Below are 16,629 nucleotides of genomic sequence, written 5' to 3' on the forward strand. Positions count from 1 at the left end.
ATCGAGCCCCGCATCGGGCTCCCTGCTCAGAGGGGGAGTCTGCTTCTCCCTCTGCCTCTGCCTCTCCCCCCGCTCCTGCTCTCTCTCAAATAAATAAAAAAAATCTTAAAAAAAATAAATTCACCAGTAAAGAGTGAACCCACAAAATCCTGGACACCCCACCCTGGGACCCTAACAGAGGCAGAGCCCCAGGTCTACACTGCCTCTCTTTACCTGTGATCTCGCTGTGTGGCCCGCGAGGGCCATGTGCCCTCTTGTGAGGACTTGTGAGTCATCACCCTCGTTCCTCGAAGTTCCCAGATAGCCTTTGCTGAAGTATGTCCAGCGACAAGAACCACAAGGGCCGGCCCAGCCACAGCATTGGCTGCAGATGATTAAGGTCTCTGGGGGCTGGCCACGCAGAGCACAGACCCAGGCGGATGCCCCAGGCGTTCCTAGCCAGTGGTGTCACTGTCAACAAGCTGGTACCTATGGGACAGACAGCACTGCCCCAGAGCCCTCTGGGATTATTCAAATTAGCCAATCCCAAACCCGATTACCCTGCCTCACCCGTTCCTTCTCACGGGAACCACAATAAAGGTTCTTGCCCACATTTTCCTTCCTCTGCCTCCTGACCCTGTGCTTCCTTCCCGTGTGTGGTGTAGTGTGCACCCCCGCCCCACCGTCTTTTGGGAACTGTCTTTTCAATGGCAGCCCTCACCTGCACAATAATCAAGCCTACATTTTAAAACTGGGTGGAGCCCAGACCAACCCTGGGATGCCCAGCTTACATCTCAAAGAGGAAAAAGCCTTGATGGATGGCGGCCCCCCAGGACTCCGGGGGGCCCTGCCCAAGTTCTCTCCTCTGCACAGGAGCCGGCGGGTAATACAGACCACCCCGCTGCGCCAGGAAGCCAGAGGCAGAGTGGTCGAGGGAGCGCCCAGGGCTGGGTCCCCGAGTCCCACTCTCTCGGGACACGTCCACCATGGAGGAGGGGCTGGAATGGAGACCACTGGCTGCCCAGGCAGAGGGAGACAGAGGCCCAAAGGCAGGCAGACGATGTGAAGCGACTTTAATCAGCACCTTTAGATGGGGGCAGCAGGAGTGTCTACGTGTGGGGTCGCCCCTGGGAGCAGCCTGGGGCCAGCCCCTCAATTCCAGCTGTGACGTACTCCCCACCCAGGCTCCCTGAATCCAGGGGGAGGGTCCCGGCACCCCCAACCTCTCCGGGGCCAGCTCAGGAGCTCAGGTCCGGGTGCTGCCCGGCCAGAAGGACCCACGTCTGAGGGCTGGTGCGCCAGCAGCTGCGGGGGTACATGTCCTCATAGCTGGCCCTGCTCAGGAACCAGCTGTGGTGGCAAGAGCTCATCCTCAGAGCAGTGAGGTCCTCCTGTCAGACAGCAGCAGGGACTCCTTCACAACCATCAGCAGCCCCAGCGGGCGCAGGCACCCCCGGGCACAGAGCCGGGACAGCACGAACAGGGAGATGGCAGCCACACCGGCACTGAGCACCACTGCGGGGGACAGACAGGCAGGAGTCAGCCACACAGAGAAAGGGCGTCTGCAGTCTATCCCCTCCCCAGGCCCCAGTAGTGGGAGGGCCTGGTCATCTTACCCGCAGCCGCGATAACCCCACAAGCACTCCGGTTTCCAGACTGTACAGAATCCTGGTCCCCAATGGGGCTCGTTGTGGCATTCCTGAGAGAAGGGACACTGTGCGGGGTCACAGGGGTCCCCGTGGACGTGGCAGTCCCTTCCTGGAGAGTCTCAGTTCCTGCAATAAGTCCAGGCATTCAGCAGCTAGGGAGTGGGCACTGAGGATGGGGGTGGGGTCGGACACGAACAGGTGTTCCAAATGCCTGGGGGGCCTTGGGGCTCATCTTCCACTGCCCCCATGGGGATGCAGGCACGGGAGGATACAAGCGTCCACACCCTCAGCCTGGTCACCCACCGGAAGGTGTCAGGTGTCTTTATCTAATGCCCAGCCCTCCCCACCCCTCCAGGCAGGCGGAGGTCCCATGACACACACCACAGCCAAGCTCGTCACTGGAGGCGGGACAGTCCGGATGGCCATCGCAGAGCCAGGTGCGTGGGATGCAAGCACCGCCTAGCAGGCAGCGGAGCTCCCCCGCCGGGCAGGGCTGGGAACTGCAGTTGTGAACATTCTCCACGATGCCATCTGGGCAGTCATCGACGTTGTCACAAGGGCAGGGGCTGCCAGTGGGTGGCTGGCACTCTCCGTCCTGGGCACAAGGCTTGATTCCTGGGGTTACAAGATCAGTCAGATGCCAAACACCCACCCAACAGTGCTGCAGTATGCCCCTCCACCCGGCCTTCCAGAAACAGGTAACCCTAGAAAACCCACGCATCCTAAAGACTCCCTGTTGTTAGCTCCACCTGCCAAGGACTGGCCTCCCTGAAAGCCCCTCTTCCCAAGGCCCCCGCTAAGTCCGCTTCCCAGTAAACCCACCTCTTCTTGTAAGTCCTGCCCATCCTCAGGCCCCGCCCCATTATCACCCCCCCCGCCTGAAGGCCACACCCCTCACACAGCACCTCCCCTCCCGCGGCCCCGCCCCCTCAATCCCCGCCCCCGGAGCGCGGCTACTCACTGCACTCCTCCTCATCGCTGCCGTCGGGGCAGTCCTTGTCCCTGTCGCAGCGCAGAGTGAGGGGCACGCAGAAGCCACTGGTGCGGCACTGGAAGCTGGTGGGCGGGCACGACCCTGCAAGATGCACTCAAGTGAGGTCTGGGAGGCCCGAGTCGCGCCCCCCACTACCAGGGGCACAGTGGTTACAGACTGCGACCACCAGGAGGCAGGCCAGGTCCCAGGGCGTTGGAATGACACTGGTAGCCACCATTTGCTGAGGACCTACTCCGTGGGAGGCTTGGAGGGCAGGTTCTACTGCCATCCCCATGCTGCAGAAGGCACTGAGGAGAGAGGCAAGGCCCCGGGCTGCAGGGCTGGTGGCAGAGCCCAGGTATGAACCCAGGTCTCACTGATCTGAGTCTTTACCAGGCTTCAGGCCAGATGGTCTCCCCAAGAGGCCCTCCAAAATCCACGGTTAAACAGACTGGGGTACGGGCCATCTCTGAACCTGCCCTGGACCGGGCCCATGGTCTGGGTCAACAGGGCCTGTTATATCCCACCTGCTTAGCCAATGGGAAACAGAGGCCCTGGGCAGAGGACCTACTTAGTTACTAAGGGTTGTCCACTCACCTCCTAAATTCCTTCCAGATCCGACCACTTTCCCCATCCTGAATGTGCCATCTCCTCACCAGGCCCCGTCCCCATCTCCATCTGGACACTGGGGACCTCACTGAGTCACATCATTCAGTCTCCTGCCCTTGCCCTCCCCTCTGCTCAAAACCATACCCTGGTCCCCTGACCCTTTCACACCAAATCCCTATTTTGTCTATGTGGCCGCAAGGCCTGGCCCAGCCCCGCCGCCGTGAACCCTTCCTGGACCTCACCTCCTCCCTCCTTCTTCCTCTTCATCCAGCTCCCTCTGTCCTGGACTCCTCGCTGTTCTCCAAGAGTCCGGCTCGTTTCCACCTCAGGGACTCTGCCTGTGCTGATCCTTGGCCCAGTGCCTCCTCTCCTCCCCCCACTCTGCAACTGGTGATTCCTCCTCAGCCTTCAGATCTCAGCTTCTTTCTTGGAAAGGGTCTCATGCACCTCTCAGAGATGCCTGAAGCCCTGCCTTCCACTTACAACAATGGTCCTCAAACTGGTATCCACAAAGACTGGACACTCAGTGAAGATAAGGGCCGGTACTGACTGCAAGCCCAGGGCGGTACAGATACAAGTCACACAAGGATCAAGGCTGTGTCCTGATTGAGATCTGAGCCTTCCTAGACCCCAGGTAGTGAGGCTCGGGCTACATGCTGATCTGGAGGAGCACAGAAGGGCCTAGAACGTGGGCCAGCAGGAAGGGAGCCTGACAGACTGAGGAAAGGAATGGCCTTTAAGGCTCTCTTCCTGGGCTCAGTGAGGGGGGTGCAAATACCTGCTTGGCCCCAACCTAGTGGCACTCCAGTCGATCCTGGTACTCTTGCCACTTCCACCTTTACTCCGAGGGCCTGAGCCCCCAAACCCCCTTCTCTCCATCGCCAGTCCCTCCACAGGCTTCCAGGCCCAATGATACCTGTGGCCCACACAGTCCCTGAGCTTTTGAAGCCAGGAAGAGCTGTGGCCAGACCTGGAGCTGGCTTCCTTCCCTACCCACTTGGGGGGGGGGGGGGCGTCTGGCGGTCTCTGGGTGCGGCTTCCTCTCCAAGCCTAGCCATTCTCAGCCCTGCCAACCTCCAGACCTCCCTCCCTGGAGTGTGTTCTTCCTGGAAAGTGGGAGGCAGAGCACAGCAGACCAGGCCTCCTAGGGCTGTGGGGCCAGACAGGCGTGAAAAGTGACCAGTGACTTTCCCTCCCAGCCTCAGTTCCCTCCCCTGTAAAAGGAGCACGCTAGGAGTCCCTATCTCAGTGTCAGCTAGGAGTCCCTATCTCAGTGTCACGAGGAGAGGAGACCACTTGTTGAGTTTGGTACTTGGTTAAAGTGAGTCCTGCCTCCTTAAAAGAACCAGGAACATTTAGCCTGTAAAGGCAGGGGCTTTGGGGTGAGGCAGGAGACCACATCAGACAGGAACTCACAGCTGAAAGGGAGGTCACCTGTGCCTACAGGGAGGTCACTCTATCCTACCCAGCTGCCTCTGGGAACATCAGAGAGGGCCATCAAGATCACTTAGGCCCAGGAGCAGGTGTCCAAGGGCCTGGGGTCACAGGGAGGGAGAGAAACCTTTTGTTCTCTAAGGCCAGAGGAGGAAGGCGCAGGGATGGGGAGGGCGGGGGCTGGTCGCCCAGGAAACTCAGCCATATGGCCTCAGGGTCGGACAAGGGTGTAGGGGCGCAGCTGCTGCAAGAGGCGCCAGGTGACCGGCCATGCACAGAGGTCGGACAACCAGAGCTACAACGAGCCTTCCTGCCCACGCTGGGCTGAAGGGCGGCTTGGAGGTGACAAAGAGGTCCGCCAAAGCAGAGCAGGAGTGGGGTGTGAGCAGGCAGAGCCACCCAGGCGACCGTCCCCCACTGGAGATAGCTCGCTCACAGGCCGGGCTCCCTGCAGGCCAGAGTCTCCAGCCACGTGCCGGGGGAGTGTCCGGGACGAACAAGCGGCACAGCCAATGGCGAGGCGCGGCCGGCGCGCGGGGCGGGACCGGGCCGCCCGAGGGGCGCGCGCGCGGGGTGCGCGGAGCTCACTCACCTGGGGCCTGGGCCAAGAACTGGATCGGGACCGGGGTCGGGGCGGCCTCCAGGCCCAGCCCAAAGCCGAGCAGCAGCCGCAGGGCCAGGCCCAGGGCCGCTATCCGCCGCACTCCGCCCTGCGCCATGCAGCCACTTGCCGCACCGCCCCCGCTCTGACACTGACCACGCGCCCACGGGTCCTCGCTTTTATCCTCGCGCACGCGCGCCGCGGCCGGGGGCGGGGCCCACGCCCCGAGGATCCGCGGCGCCCGCGGCTAAGAGTACCGTAAACATCCGAATACGAGGGGACCCACAATATGAGGCTCTAACCCACTTTTCCCAGTGACAAGGTGTATCGAAAGATGTTGGGCCCATTTGAAGTTAGAAACTGTGGGGATGTAAACGAACTCGTCGCTGTCTACTTACAGTATCGACTGTGTTGCATGCATCCTGCAGCAAATGTTACTATCATATTTAATATGGCAGCCATTCCCCTCAGGCAGGCTGCAGCCCCTCCCTCCTCCCGCTTCCCTTGTGCACCCAGCTTTTTCTACCTTGCTTACTTTGACTTAGTGTCTGATGACTCACTAGAAGGTCACCGCAGGACAGGAATGCTGTGTTGTTCACTGCATCCCCGGTGCCTAGCAGAGCGTCTGCCACAATAGTAGGCTCTTAAATATTTAGTGAATAAATGAACGAAACACTTCCAGAAGGTCCTGGCTTTCATCAAGGGTCCTGTCCCTCGCACCTGGATGCGCTCACCCACGCCCACTGCCTCCTGCAGTCTTCCTCACAGGTAGGTGGGTATTATTCTTCCGGAACAAGATGTGCAAAGGCAGCCCATGGGCTTTCTCTTCTCAGGCTCAACCAATAAGCACATAAAATACAAACCTTCTAGCCAATCAGAGGCTGTTATTTTCTTGAAAATAAATATTTTAGGGCGCCTGGGTGGCTCAGTTGGTTAAGCGACTGCCTTCGGCTCAGGTCATGATCCCAGGGTCCTGGGATCGAGTCCCACATCGGGCTCCCGGCTCAGCAGGAAGCCTGCTCCTCCCTCTCCCACTCCCCCTGCTTGTGTTCCTGCTCTCGCTGTCTCTGTCTCTGTCAAATAAATAAATAAAATCTTTAAAAAAAAAAAAAAAAAAAAAAAAAAGAAAATAAATATTTTATAGATAGCTCTGCCTTCAGAAGCAACGGGTCGGACGGCCAGCAGAACCCCAGACAAGTGGCAGTCCCTCAGTGTTAGGTATGCAAGCATTTACCACCACCACCCCCACCCCCGCCGCACCCCCCCATTTCCTGGGAAGCAACACTAAAGCATCCAGGTTTTTCCCGCAAGGGGCTCTGTTTGCAGGTTGTTTGCAAGCTTCACTATTTGAAAATGTTGTAAGTTACAGCTGCTTTTGGACAGTGTATATTATATGTGTGTGTGGTGGGGTTTTTTGTTGTTTCAAAACCTCCCAGATTCCCCGGGGAAATGGGTAAGAGGCTAAGGTGTGCAGAGGCAGGTGGAAAGGTGACAAACAGGACTGTGCACTGCAGGGGTGGGGAGCGTCCCATCTTTGAGGCTCAGAGGTCTCGGGGGTGCAGGGATAAAAGCTGAAGAAGCCATGGATTTGTAGTAGTTAGGCAGACTCATCAGCTGCCAGGTTCAATTTCAGTGAGCCTGAGCTAGTTCTTGTCCTTCCATTCCTGTTTTTCTGCCGAGGGGGTGTGGCGGGATTGCTCCACGAAGGAGCTGAGATCCTGAAAGCGTTCAAAACAGTACCTAGCATGCAGAGCTCAGGTATCAGACCTCCTTCCCACCCCCACTCCCTTGTGAAATTTCAAGTCTGTGCATAAGAACTATTCAGAAACCTTCAATGGCGTTATCTTACCTGCAGTCTGTGGAAGCCCTCAGGGCTGCCTTCCTTGTGCCCTCAGACTTCCTCTCCCTCCCAATCTCCTTTCTGAATCTGACTCAACCTTTGCTCCTATTAGAGTCCCAACTCCTCCAGAAAGCCTGCCCTGGGGGCTGCAGCCCAGGGTTTTCTCCCAGATGAGCTTTTAGCATTTATATGGCCCACTGTGGGGCTCCAGGATACATCCTGCCTGGGACTGGGACCCTTTCCTGCCTTGCTCTGCGCTTCCAGAAAGCAGGGCAGTCTCAACACTCTGATCATCACACATCTCTTCTGCCTACTGAAGGACTGTGGGGTTCTTCCATAGGGCAGCCATGACACACGTCCACTTGAGGTCCCTACATGGCTCCCCATTCCCTGCGGCCAGACTTGGGTTGCTTCTTTTCTGGCTTTCACTCCACTGTTCATTCCTCCACAAGGTCCAACCCCTTCCTTTCCTAGGCTCACCCCGCCTCGCTCCCCAGGCCCACATAGAAACGTTTCTGGCTCAGGAAGGCCTTCCCTCACCTGTCCTAGGTGAGCCTCCCCTGGGAGTTGCCCTGCTGTCCTTGGTCACCCCCACCAAGCTGTAGGGTGCTCACAGTCAGATGGGGGCGGCGGTGGAGGGGTGCTGGCCAGTGTCCTCATGAGCAACGGCAACAGGAGCTCTTGAGAAACCTAAGGGAGCAGCTTGTGTTCAGCCCCGCAGTCCTTCACCATCAGTGCCCCCCCAAACACCCACAGGCCCTGGAACCCAGTGTACTGCTCTCTAGGTTAGCCAGGCCCCCAGGGAAGGGATGGTGACAATGCCGGAGCCCCTGGACGCCATGGCATCAGACTCGGTGCCCAATGGCAGCGTGTCACCCTGAAGCTCACGAACCCCTGCTCCCTCCCCTGCCCCTGGAGTGCTGGCAGAGTGAAGAGACTTCACCAGGAAAACCAGGTAAGTGGTAGGGGCTTCAAAAGTTAGAACGGAAGTGATACTGGAGAGCTAGGTGTATTTGTCGTTAAGTTAGGTCACGTTCTCCCGGGAAGGAATACAAGGAGGGGAAGCATCAGGTGGCCCTGAGGGCCCAGCCAGGTGCCCCGGGTGGGGGTGGGGGTGCGCAGAGTCACAGGTAAGGCTGGTCTTTGGACAGTTCCCACCTCTTCATGGGAGGAGCTGGGGGCACAGCCTTCTTCCCTGTGGCAGCTGCAGCCGAGCTGGAAGGGAAAAGAGACTTTGCTTAGGGCCGGGTCTCCAGAGAGCAGCGAGGAGGGATCTGAGGGAGCCCACACCTGTGCCCAGCAAGACCACGCCTGCCGAGACTCTGGGTCTGCAGGCCCGAGTGAGGGTATTTCAGAGCGCCCAAACTCCTTCACCAGGGTCCCCCAAAGGGTCAGCCAACCCTTGCTGGGAGCTGGCCAGCCCCCTTCCTGCCCCAGCCCCCATGTGAACCCCCAGTCAACCTGCCCTGGCTCCTGAGCTCAAAGCCAGCCATAAATAGTTGGGCTCCTCCTCTAGCACCCCTTCCCACTTGTGGCCCCAGGGTGGACGAGCACCCCATTCCTGCTGCCCCCAAACAGGACACTGGCAAAAGGGCCAAGCAATCAGGCGACATGTGCCCACTGCTGTCTCCTCCCTTGGGTGCTGAGCACTTGCCACGTGGCAGGCCTGGCATGTGCCCCAGCACAGCGCTAAGACCAGGCCATAGTCTAATGAGGCTGAGAGTCAAGTGCAATTGAAAAATACACCTTTTGGGGCGCCTGGGTGGTTCAATTGGTTAGGCGTAGGACTCTTGGTTTCGGTTCAGGTCATGATCTCAGGGTCCTGAGACTGAGCCCTGCATCAGGCTCCCCAGTGAGCGGAAGTCTGCTTCCCCTCTCTCTCTCCCTCTGCCCCTCCCCCTGCTTGTGTGTGTATGCACATGCAAGCACTCTCTCTCTAAAATAAAAAAATAAATCTTAAAAAAAAAAAAAAAGAAGAAGAATACACCGTTTGGCCCAGAGTGAGCCCCAAGGAAAGACACTGTGACGACAAATCCAAGGCAGGTGCCTCCTGAGACACCCAAGCCCCTGGTGCCTAGGGCTGGAGAGGCTTGCACACACGGTTAAGTCCAAAGGGAGAGGAGGTGGGCGCGCAGGCTCTCATTGTGGAGGACGCTCCCAGGAGCAGGGGTTCCAGGGCCTCCCACCCTCCCAGGAGTCTGAAGGAGGTGGAAGAGGCAGAAGCAGCCTCCCTAGGAAATGCAGGCATCCCAGGGGCAAGTGAGGGAGTCTGGGGAGAATTGGGTCGTGTGCCAGTCTGGTGCTGGACTCTGGCGAATCAGAAGGTAACAAGGACCATTCACCAAGTTCTAACTATACAGCAGGCCCTACCTGGCCTCATCACCTTACAGAGCTTGTCACACTGCAAGCCCACCCCTGATTTACAGATGAAGAAACGGAGGCTCAACAAAGCCAAAACACTGGCTGCAGACCACACCATGAACTGGCTGTAGAGCCCAGACACCACTGGGGTCTGAGCAAACTGGTTTGAAATCCTGCTTCTGCTCCCCACTAGCTGTGTGACCCGGTTAGGTCACGTGGCCTCTTTGTGCCTCAATTTCCTCTTCTCCAACAGGGGCCATCACTGCCTAACTTGTGGAGAGGTAAGTAGGCAGGCATGGCATTGACTCCATTCTAAAACCTTACAGATGTTAATTATGAAGATTAACCTTCATAACAACTCTGCTATAGACCGAATGTTTTGTCTCTCCCAAACTCCTATGTTGAAACTGCAACCCCCAAGATGATGGTATTTGGAGGTAGAGCACTTGGGAGGTGATTAGGTCCTGAAGGAGGAGCCCTCATGAATGGGATTAGTGCCCTTATAAGAGATCCTAGACACCCCTTAACCCTTCCACCATGTGAGGACATAGCAAGAAAATGCCATCTGTGAACCAAGAAGAGTGCCCTCACCAGACATGGAATCTACCAGCACCTTGATCCTGGACTTCCCAGCCTCCAGAACTGTGGGAAATATGTTTCTGTTGTTTATAAGCCACCACAGTCTATGATACTGTCATAGCAGCCAAGTGGACTGAGATAAACTCCCTAAAGTAGATATTGTTATCGTCCCCATTTATTTAAGAGAAGGCACCTGAGGCCAGGGACCAAACCGATTTTAAGGGGCCTGAGATTTATACAATTCTTTCTTTGGGGCGCCTGGCTGGTTCAGTTGGTGGAGCATCCGACTCTTGATTTCAGGGTCGTGAGTTCAAGCCCCATGTTGGGGGGTGCCTGGGTGGCTCAGTCGGTTAAGTGTCTCCCTTCAGCTCAGGTCATGATCCCAGGGTCTTGTGATCAAGTCCTGCATCGGGCTCCCTGCTCTGCAGGGAGCCTGCTTCTCCCTATGCCTCTCTCTCTCTCTCTCTCATGAAGAAATAAATAAAAAATAAAAATCTTAGAAAAAAAAAGCCCCATGTTGGGTGTGGAGCCTACTTAAAAAAAAATACAATTCTTTCTTTAAGAAGAGTACAAAGAAGATGTGCGGGGTGTGTGTGTATATATACACATACATAATACACGTATACACACAGAATGGAATACTTTTCAGCCATAAAAAAAGAAAGAAATCCTCCATTTGCAACAACATGTATGGACCCTGAGAGTACTAGGCCAAGTGAAATAAATCAGAGACAAATACTGTAGGATCTCACTTATGTGTGGAATCTAAAAACAAAACAAAAAACCAAACTCAAAGATACAGAGAACAGACTGATGGTCACCAGAGGCAGGAGACAGGTACGGGGTGGGTGAAATGAGTGAAGGGGGCCAAAAGGTACAAACTTCCCATTATAAAATAAATAAGTCCCAGGGATGTACTGTACAGCATGGTGACTGTAGTTAACAATACTCTTGCATATTTGAAAGTTGCTAAGAGTAGATCTTAAAGGTTCTCATCACAAGAAAAAAACGTGTAAATAAGACTTACTATGGTGATCATTTCACAATGTACACAAATATCAAATCTTTACATTGTACACCTGAAACTCACATAATGTTATATGTCAATTACGCCTCAATTAAAAAAAAAACAAACACTACAAAAACAACACCTGGTCTTCTCCCAGAGCCCTTGATGGGAGCCTGGAGCTTCATTTGCTTTGTAGGAAACACTCCCCTGGCTGAGGCCCAACCCCTACCCTGGGCTGGGTGGGGATTCAAAGAGCTCTCCCCTGAAAAGCCCCGGAAGCACAGTTCCTGACACAGCTGATGGCTCAGTAAGTAGGACCTTGAAAAGCACAAGCAAGAGAAAGGGCTCGTTTCAGGCTATGATGTCCTCACCTCTCTGCAGGCTTGCCTGACGCCAATACCTTCTGTGAGGACATGACGATTGAGGGCGGCATGGCTTCCCGGCGGCCATCACGAGTGTAATAGTGGTTGCTGGAGAGCTTGTGGCTGGGGCCCACAGGGAGCTTGGGAGGAGGCTGAGTTCTGAGGGAAAAGAACACCACCATTGAAGCTAACCGAAAGTCACTTTTTTAAAAAAGATTTTATTTATTTATTTGAGAGAGCGCGAGCATGCTCGCACACACCCAAAGGGAGGGGAAGGGAGGGGAGAGGGGAAGGCAGGGCGGAAGGAGGGAGAAAGATTCTCAAGCAGACTCCACCCTGTGCACAGAGCCTGACAGGGGGCTTGATCTCCAACCCCAAGATCATGACCTGAGCGGAAACCCAGTCAGACGCTTAACTGAATGAGCCCCCCAGGCACCCCTAATAGAAAGTCATTCTTTCTGGCTAGGCTGGCCTCAGCCGCCTCAGTCACTGGGCTGCAGGCCAGGGGAATCCCTTGGCACACTGTCGTGGATGTACGGGTAGGGAGGATCCAAGGCCCTGAAGCAGGTAGCAGTCTCTGCTTTGAATGTGAAGGTGCTGGAAGGCAAGGCCTAGATATGCCCCAGATGTATGGAGGACCTTTTCTGAGGCTTCTCAGGGAAGGGGGCAGCCCAGACTGGACACCCAGGCCTGTTCCCACTCCACCATGGCCCAAAGCTTGCATCTGGCCTCACTTCCACCTGCAGGAGCTCAGGAAAGGAAGAGGCCAGGGTCTGAGGCTCTGCCCACCTCATATCCAGTAGTCACTGTATAAATGCTTGGGCAACAGCCCCAGACTTAGCTTATTCTGAGGGTCTTTGTTTTCAAAGGCCAGGCTCCAGAATTCCTGGGTTTCTGGTTATCTCAGGAACTCTCTGAAGAACCTTACTGGGATCAAGGCTTATTACTCAAAGAGCACCTTGTCCTCTGAGGTCCCTGCATTTCCTGCCTGGTCGCCAACACTATAGCCAGAGCTGGGGTAGGGGGTGGGGGCAGACGAGTGAATAGAGCTCTGTCCTGGGTTGGGCTAAAACCTAGGGTGAATTTACAAAGAAGCTAGAAGCCTAAAATGGAAACACTAACCTCAAAAGAAGAGAAGCCTCCCTGGAAAACATAGCAGAGAGGAAAGGCCGAAAAAATAGAGGAGAAATCATAAAATCATCAGGTTTTCATTCAACCATGTTTTAAAATAATTTGTCTGGTAACTGTTTTGCCAGGACTCGAGTTTTTCTTAAAACAAGTGATAGCCATTGTATTAAAAAAATGAGAAATATACATAAAAATATAAAAATTAAAATTAAAACCAATATCCTTTGGGCACCTGGGTGGCTCAGTCGGTTAAGTGTCCCACTCTTGGTTTTAGCTCAGGTCATGATCTCAGGGTCCCTCCGTCAGGCTCTGCACTCAGTGTGCGTCTGCTTGAGATGCTCTTTCTGCTCCCTCTGCCCTGCCCCCAGCTCACATGTGTGTGCGCACACTCTCGCTCTCTCTAAATAGGTAAATAAATAAAATCTTTAAAATAAATAAATAGGGGCCCCTGGGTGGCTCAGTCGTTAAGCGTCTGTCTTCAGCTCAGGTCATGATCCCAGGGTTCTGGGATAGAGTTCCGCATCGGGCTCCCTGCTCAGAGGGAAGCCTGCTTCTCCCTCTCCCACTCCCCCTGCTTGTGTACCTCTCTCGCTGTGTCTCTCTCTGTCAAATACATAAAATCTTTAAAATAAAATAAATAAATAGGGGCGCCTGGGTGCCTCAGTTGTTAAACGTCTGCCTTCGGCTTGGGTCATGATCCCGGAGTCTCAGGATCGAGCACCGCATCGGGCTCCCTGCTCTGCGGGAGGCCTGCTTCTCCCTCTCCCACTCCCCCTTCTTGTGTTCCTGCTCTCACTATCTCTCTCTTTCTGTCAAATAAATAAATAAAATCTTTTTAAAAATAAATAAATAAAAGCAATATCTTGGGGCACCTGGCTGGCTCTGTGGAGCGTGCGACTCTTGATCTCCGGGTTGTGAGTTCAAGCCCCACGTTTGGTGTAGAGATTACTTAAAAATAAAATCTTAAAAAAAAAAAAAAGGCAATATCCCATGGGCAATTAGAATTTGCTTAACTTCTGGTCCGTTCCTTGCTGCTGTGGTCTCTGGGCCGCCGGGGTCGGTGAAGGATCTCAAGATGGCTGCGCGAAAACTTGCTCTAAAATCCATTGACTGGGTAGCTTCTGGGGAGATCATACCCCGAAACCAGAAGGCCATTGCTAACTCCCAGAATTTGCTTAACTTCTGGAGTGCAGATGACCCCCCCTGTGGGTGTGGCCATAGCTTTCTGCCACCTAGCAGAAGGGTTAAGAATCAGGTGCCCAACAGACACACATGAATCACTAGGGGGCGCGACTACCCTAAGGAGGTTGGAAATTTTATAAACGGGTTTCCTCAACTGGCCCACCAATTACCCTGGATAGAAAGCAATTTCAAACTTCTGATATTTGGAATTAGTTACAACAGGTAGGCATTCACATAAATTTGGTTATTCAAATGCTAGTTGTCTTCCTTTCATGCTAATCCTCAATGGCTGCCTTACCTTTGCCTACTCCTCTGACTTCCAATATACGGCTATCCCTCTTTTGCTCCATGTGTTGTTCCAGCCACACTGGCCTCCTTCCTACTTCTGGCTCTGTCGGGCCTCAACAGCCTTGGCGTGTACTGTTCCCTCTGTCCCAAATATTCTTTCAATAATTACCCTTTGGCTCCTTATTATTCAGGTGATTCAAACGTCAATCCCAGAAAAAAAGACCTTTCCTGACCACCTGACCTGAGGTAGCCACCCTCCAGCTTACTCTACTTCATTTTGTCTTCACAGAATTCCAGAATACTTTTTACCTGTTGCGTTTATTTCCCTACTATGTTTCACTCTTCCTAGAACTTGAGCTCCATGAAAGGAATGAGGATAATAACTTTTCTTGTTGGTGCTGGTATCCCTGAGGACATGGCAGGGGCTTGGAAATATTAAGTAATCTTTGGACATAAATGAGTTTGGAATCAAGACACTTCTGGGTTCAAATCCCAGCTGTCACTTTCTAGCTTCTGAGTGACTTTAAGCAAATGATTGTCTCGCTGAACCTCACATTTTTTTCATTTGTAGCTTGGAGAAGATAACATCAACTGGCAGGACCACACTGAGGACTGAACAGCTACACGATCCCCGCGCTGAATTCATGTCTAACCTGACTGTTCCACGCGCAGCCGGCTCTGAGTACAGGAAAGTTAAAAGCAAACATCTGCTTCCACATCCTGCCAGGGACCGGAGGCAAGATTCCGGCCTAGCGCAAAGGGGGTGTAACGGAATACGAATTTTGTTCTTGATGTAACAGTAACAGGACAAGGACGGAATGTGGGCAGCGAGCGGGGCTGGCTCACCGCTTGGAGATCTCCTGGTAGCGCAGCTGCAACTTCGTCTGCAAATCGTGCTGTGGGAGGAGAGGAAGGAGGTCAACCCGCAGGGCACTCCAGGAGAGGAGAGGGCGAGGGAACAGAGGCATCCCAAGGGTGGAGAAGGGAAGGTCGGCGATGGTACAGGGATGGTACAGGGATATGGGCCCTGGAGGTGAAAAGGAAATCTAGGCCCGGGGCCACAAGATACAGGGCTAAGAAGGTCCCGGAGTAGGCCAGAATGGGTCCAGGGCTGGGGTGGAGGTGGGTGTGTTGGCTGAAGGAGTCACGGGTTAGGAGTCCCGGGCTGAGACACGGATTCCGGCCTAGGGGGATCTCGGCACTAAAAGCCTCAGGCCCAAGGGTGCAGGAGGAAGGGGACTAGCGGGAGCGGGTCCAAGGCGCACGGAGCCCACAGCCCCCCCTCCCCGCCTCGTATGGCCCTTTCAGCCCCGCGCACCCCGGATGCCCAGTTCCGCAGCCGCTGGATGAAGCGGGTAGCGGACGCCATCTTCCGTTTGCACTGAAGGACGGTGGCGACTCTCTACCGCGAGGGCTGCTGGGAAGAACGTTGATGGTCTCGCGAGAGCTGGAGGGGCTAGAATGGAGTATAAAAGTTCTTCTCGGAGCACGTGACCCCTCTCCGCCAGACCGCCGCCGCGCCGCCATCATGGACACGAGCCGTGTGCAGCCCATCAAGTTGGCCAGGGTGAGGTGGGCGTCCTGATTTGGGGGCTGGGATGAAGAGAGATGGGGTGTGGGGGGGTCGGGCTCCCCAGGTCTGATCCCAGCTTCTCTCCGCCAGGTCACCAAGGTTCTGGGCAGGACCGGCTCGCAAGGACAGTGCACGCAGGTGAGCGCGCTGGGGGGGACGCCCCGGGATCTGAGCCCTGTTGACTGCCTGTCCAGCTGTACCCTGAGAACCGGAGTCCCTATATCCCAGGGCTCCCGGAGTGCCCCGAGACCTCACTAGGGCCCTGCCCACCGGGTCTGAGCTCCGTCGCCCTCACTCCCCAGGCTCTGACGTTGCTTTTTCTCGTGGCTTAGCCCGTTCTACGACCTCTTTGTGGCTCCATGCCCTGCCGAGTGTGCTCCCCTTCCGAACAGGACCAGAGCTGCAGCTCTCCCTCCTGGTGACTGCTTTTGCCGCTCGAGAACTTTGTTCTCCACGACTTGGCTCTCTTGGGCTTCTTTCCTGGCTCGGCTCTGCCTCCCAGACGGAGTCCCCTTTCTAAGTATCTCTGGGCCGGTCCCAGCACGTCCTCTGAATCGAAACCTGCTGCCCAGCCCGCGGTGCTTATCCGCGGCTGACCCTAACTCGTTTGCGTCCTCCCGATGGGTCCCGTAGGTGCGCGTGGAGTTCATGGACGACACGAGCCGCTCCATCATCCGCAACGTGAAAGGCCCCGTGCGCGAGGGGGACGTGCTCACCCTATTGGAGTCAGAGCGAGAAGCTCGGAGGTTGCGCTGAACTTGTGGCTGGTGAGTGCGGGACAGGGGTGGGAAACAGCAGGCCCATTAGACCCTTGGTGGAGGTAGGAAGGCTTCGCCAAATCCATGGGTGAGAGGCTCTTGGGGTGGGAAGTGTAGAAAGAGTCTACTGAGATTTGCGAGATGGGGGTGGGAGTTTGCCAGTTGCTGGGTGTCCCTTCAGAATCTCATGTTTGGGTTTGTTTACAGGGTCCTGGATGTCTGGGTCGACCACTTGGCTCACAGGGATGATCTGCGATTGTTAATAAAGCGTTTATGTTGTATGTAAACTCGGGATCTTGTCTCG

General features: G+C 55.2%; 3 protein-coding genes across 5 annotated transcripts; 1 reads left to right on the forward strand and 2 right to left on the reverse strand.

The window, feature by feature from the left end:
- Positions 1–1,041: 1,041 nt before the first annotated feature.
- On the reverse strand, positions 1,042–5,475 carry CD320 (CD320 molecule). 2 transcript variants are annotated; one of them, XM_021705328.1, is made up of 5 exons: positions 5,237–5,475; positions 2,590–2,703; positions 2,010–2,243; positions 1,596–1,754; positions 1,042–1,494 (listed from the first exon to the last, which is right to left on the reverse strand). In XM_021705328.1, the coding sequence occupies exons 1-5, from the start codon at positions 5,361–5,363 to the stop codon at positions 1,352–1,354; spliced, it is 777 nt and encodes a 258-aa protein (XP_021561003.1). In that variant the 5' UTR covers positions 5,364–5,475; the 3' UTR covers positions 1,042–1,351. The 2 variants fall into 2 exon arrangements, with proteins under 2 accessions (XP_021561003.1, XP_044774208.1); XM_044918273.1 differs by having other exon boundaries at positions 2,590–2,715.
- A 2,602-nt stretch (positions 5,476–8,077) lies between these two features.
- Positions 8,078–15,519, reverse strand: NDUFA7 (NADH:ubiquinone oxidoreductase subunit A7). 2 transcript variants are annotated; one of them, XM_021705024.1, is made up of 4 exons: positions 15,313–15,519; positions 14,841–14,890; positions 11,406–11,555; positions 8,078–8,300 (listed from the first exon to the last, which is right to left on the reverse strand). In XM_021705024.1, the coding sequence occupies exons 1-4, from the start codon at positions 15,361–15,363 to the stop codon at positions 8,210–8,212; spliced, it is 342 nt and encodes a 113-aa protein (XP_021560699.1). In that variant the 5' UTR covers positions 15,364–15,519; the 3' UTR covers positions 8,078–8,209. The 2 variants fall into 2 exon arrangements, with proteins under 2 accessions (XP_021560699.1, XP_044774210.1); XM_044918275.1 differs by having other exon boundaries at positions 14,841–15,329.
- On the forward strand, positions 15,498–16,612 carry RPS28 (ribosomal protein S28). The gene is made up of 4 exons (XM_021705025.1): positions 15,498–15,561; positions 15,658–15,705; positions 16,201–16,334; positions 16,533–16,612. Exons 1-3 carry the CDS (start codon positions 15,523–15,525, stop codon positions 16,321–16,323), a joined length of 210 nt encoding a protein of 69 aa, XP_021560700.1. The 5' UTR covers positions 15,498–15,522; the 3' UTR covers positions 16,324–16,334; positions 16,533–16,612.
- The last annotated feature ends 17 nt before the right edge of the window (positions 16,613–16,629 follow it).

The sequence above is a fragment of the Neomonachus schauinslandi genome, chromosome 1, assembly GCF_002201575.2.
Source record: "Neomonachus schauinslandi chromosome 1, ASM220157v2, whole genome shotgun sequence".
In the NCBI taxonomy this organism is placed as follows: domain Eukaryota; kingdom Metazoa; phylum Chordata; class Mammalia; order Carnivora; family Phocidae; genus Neomonachus; species Neomonachus schauinslandi.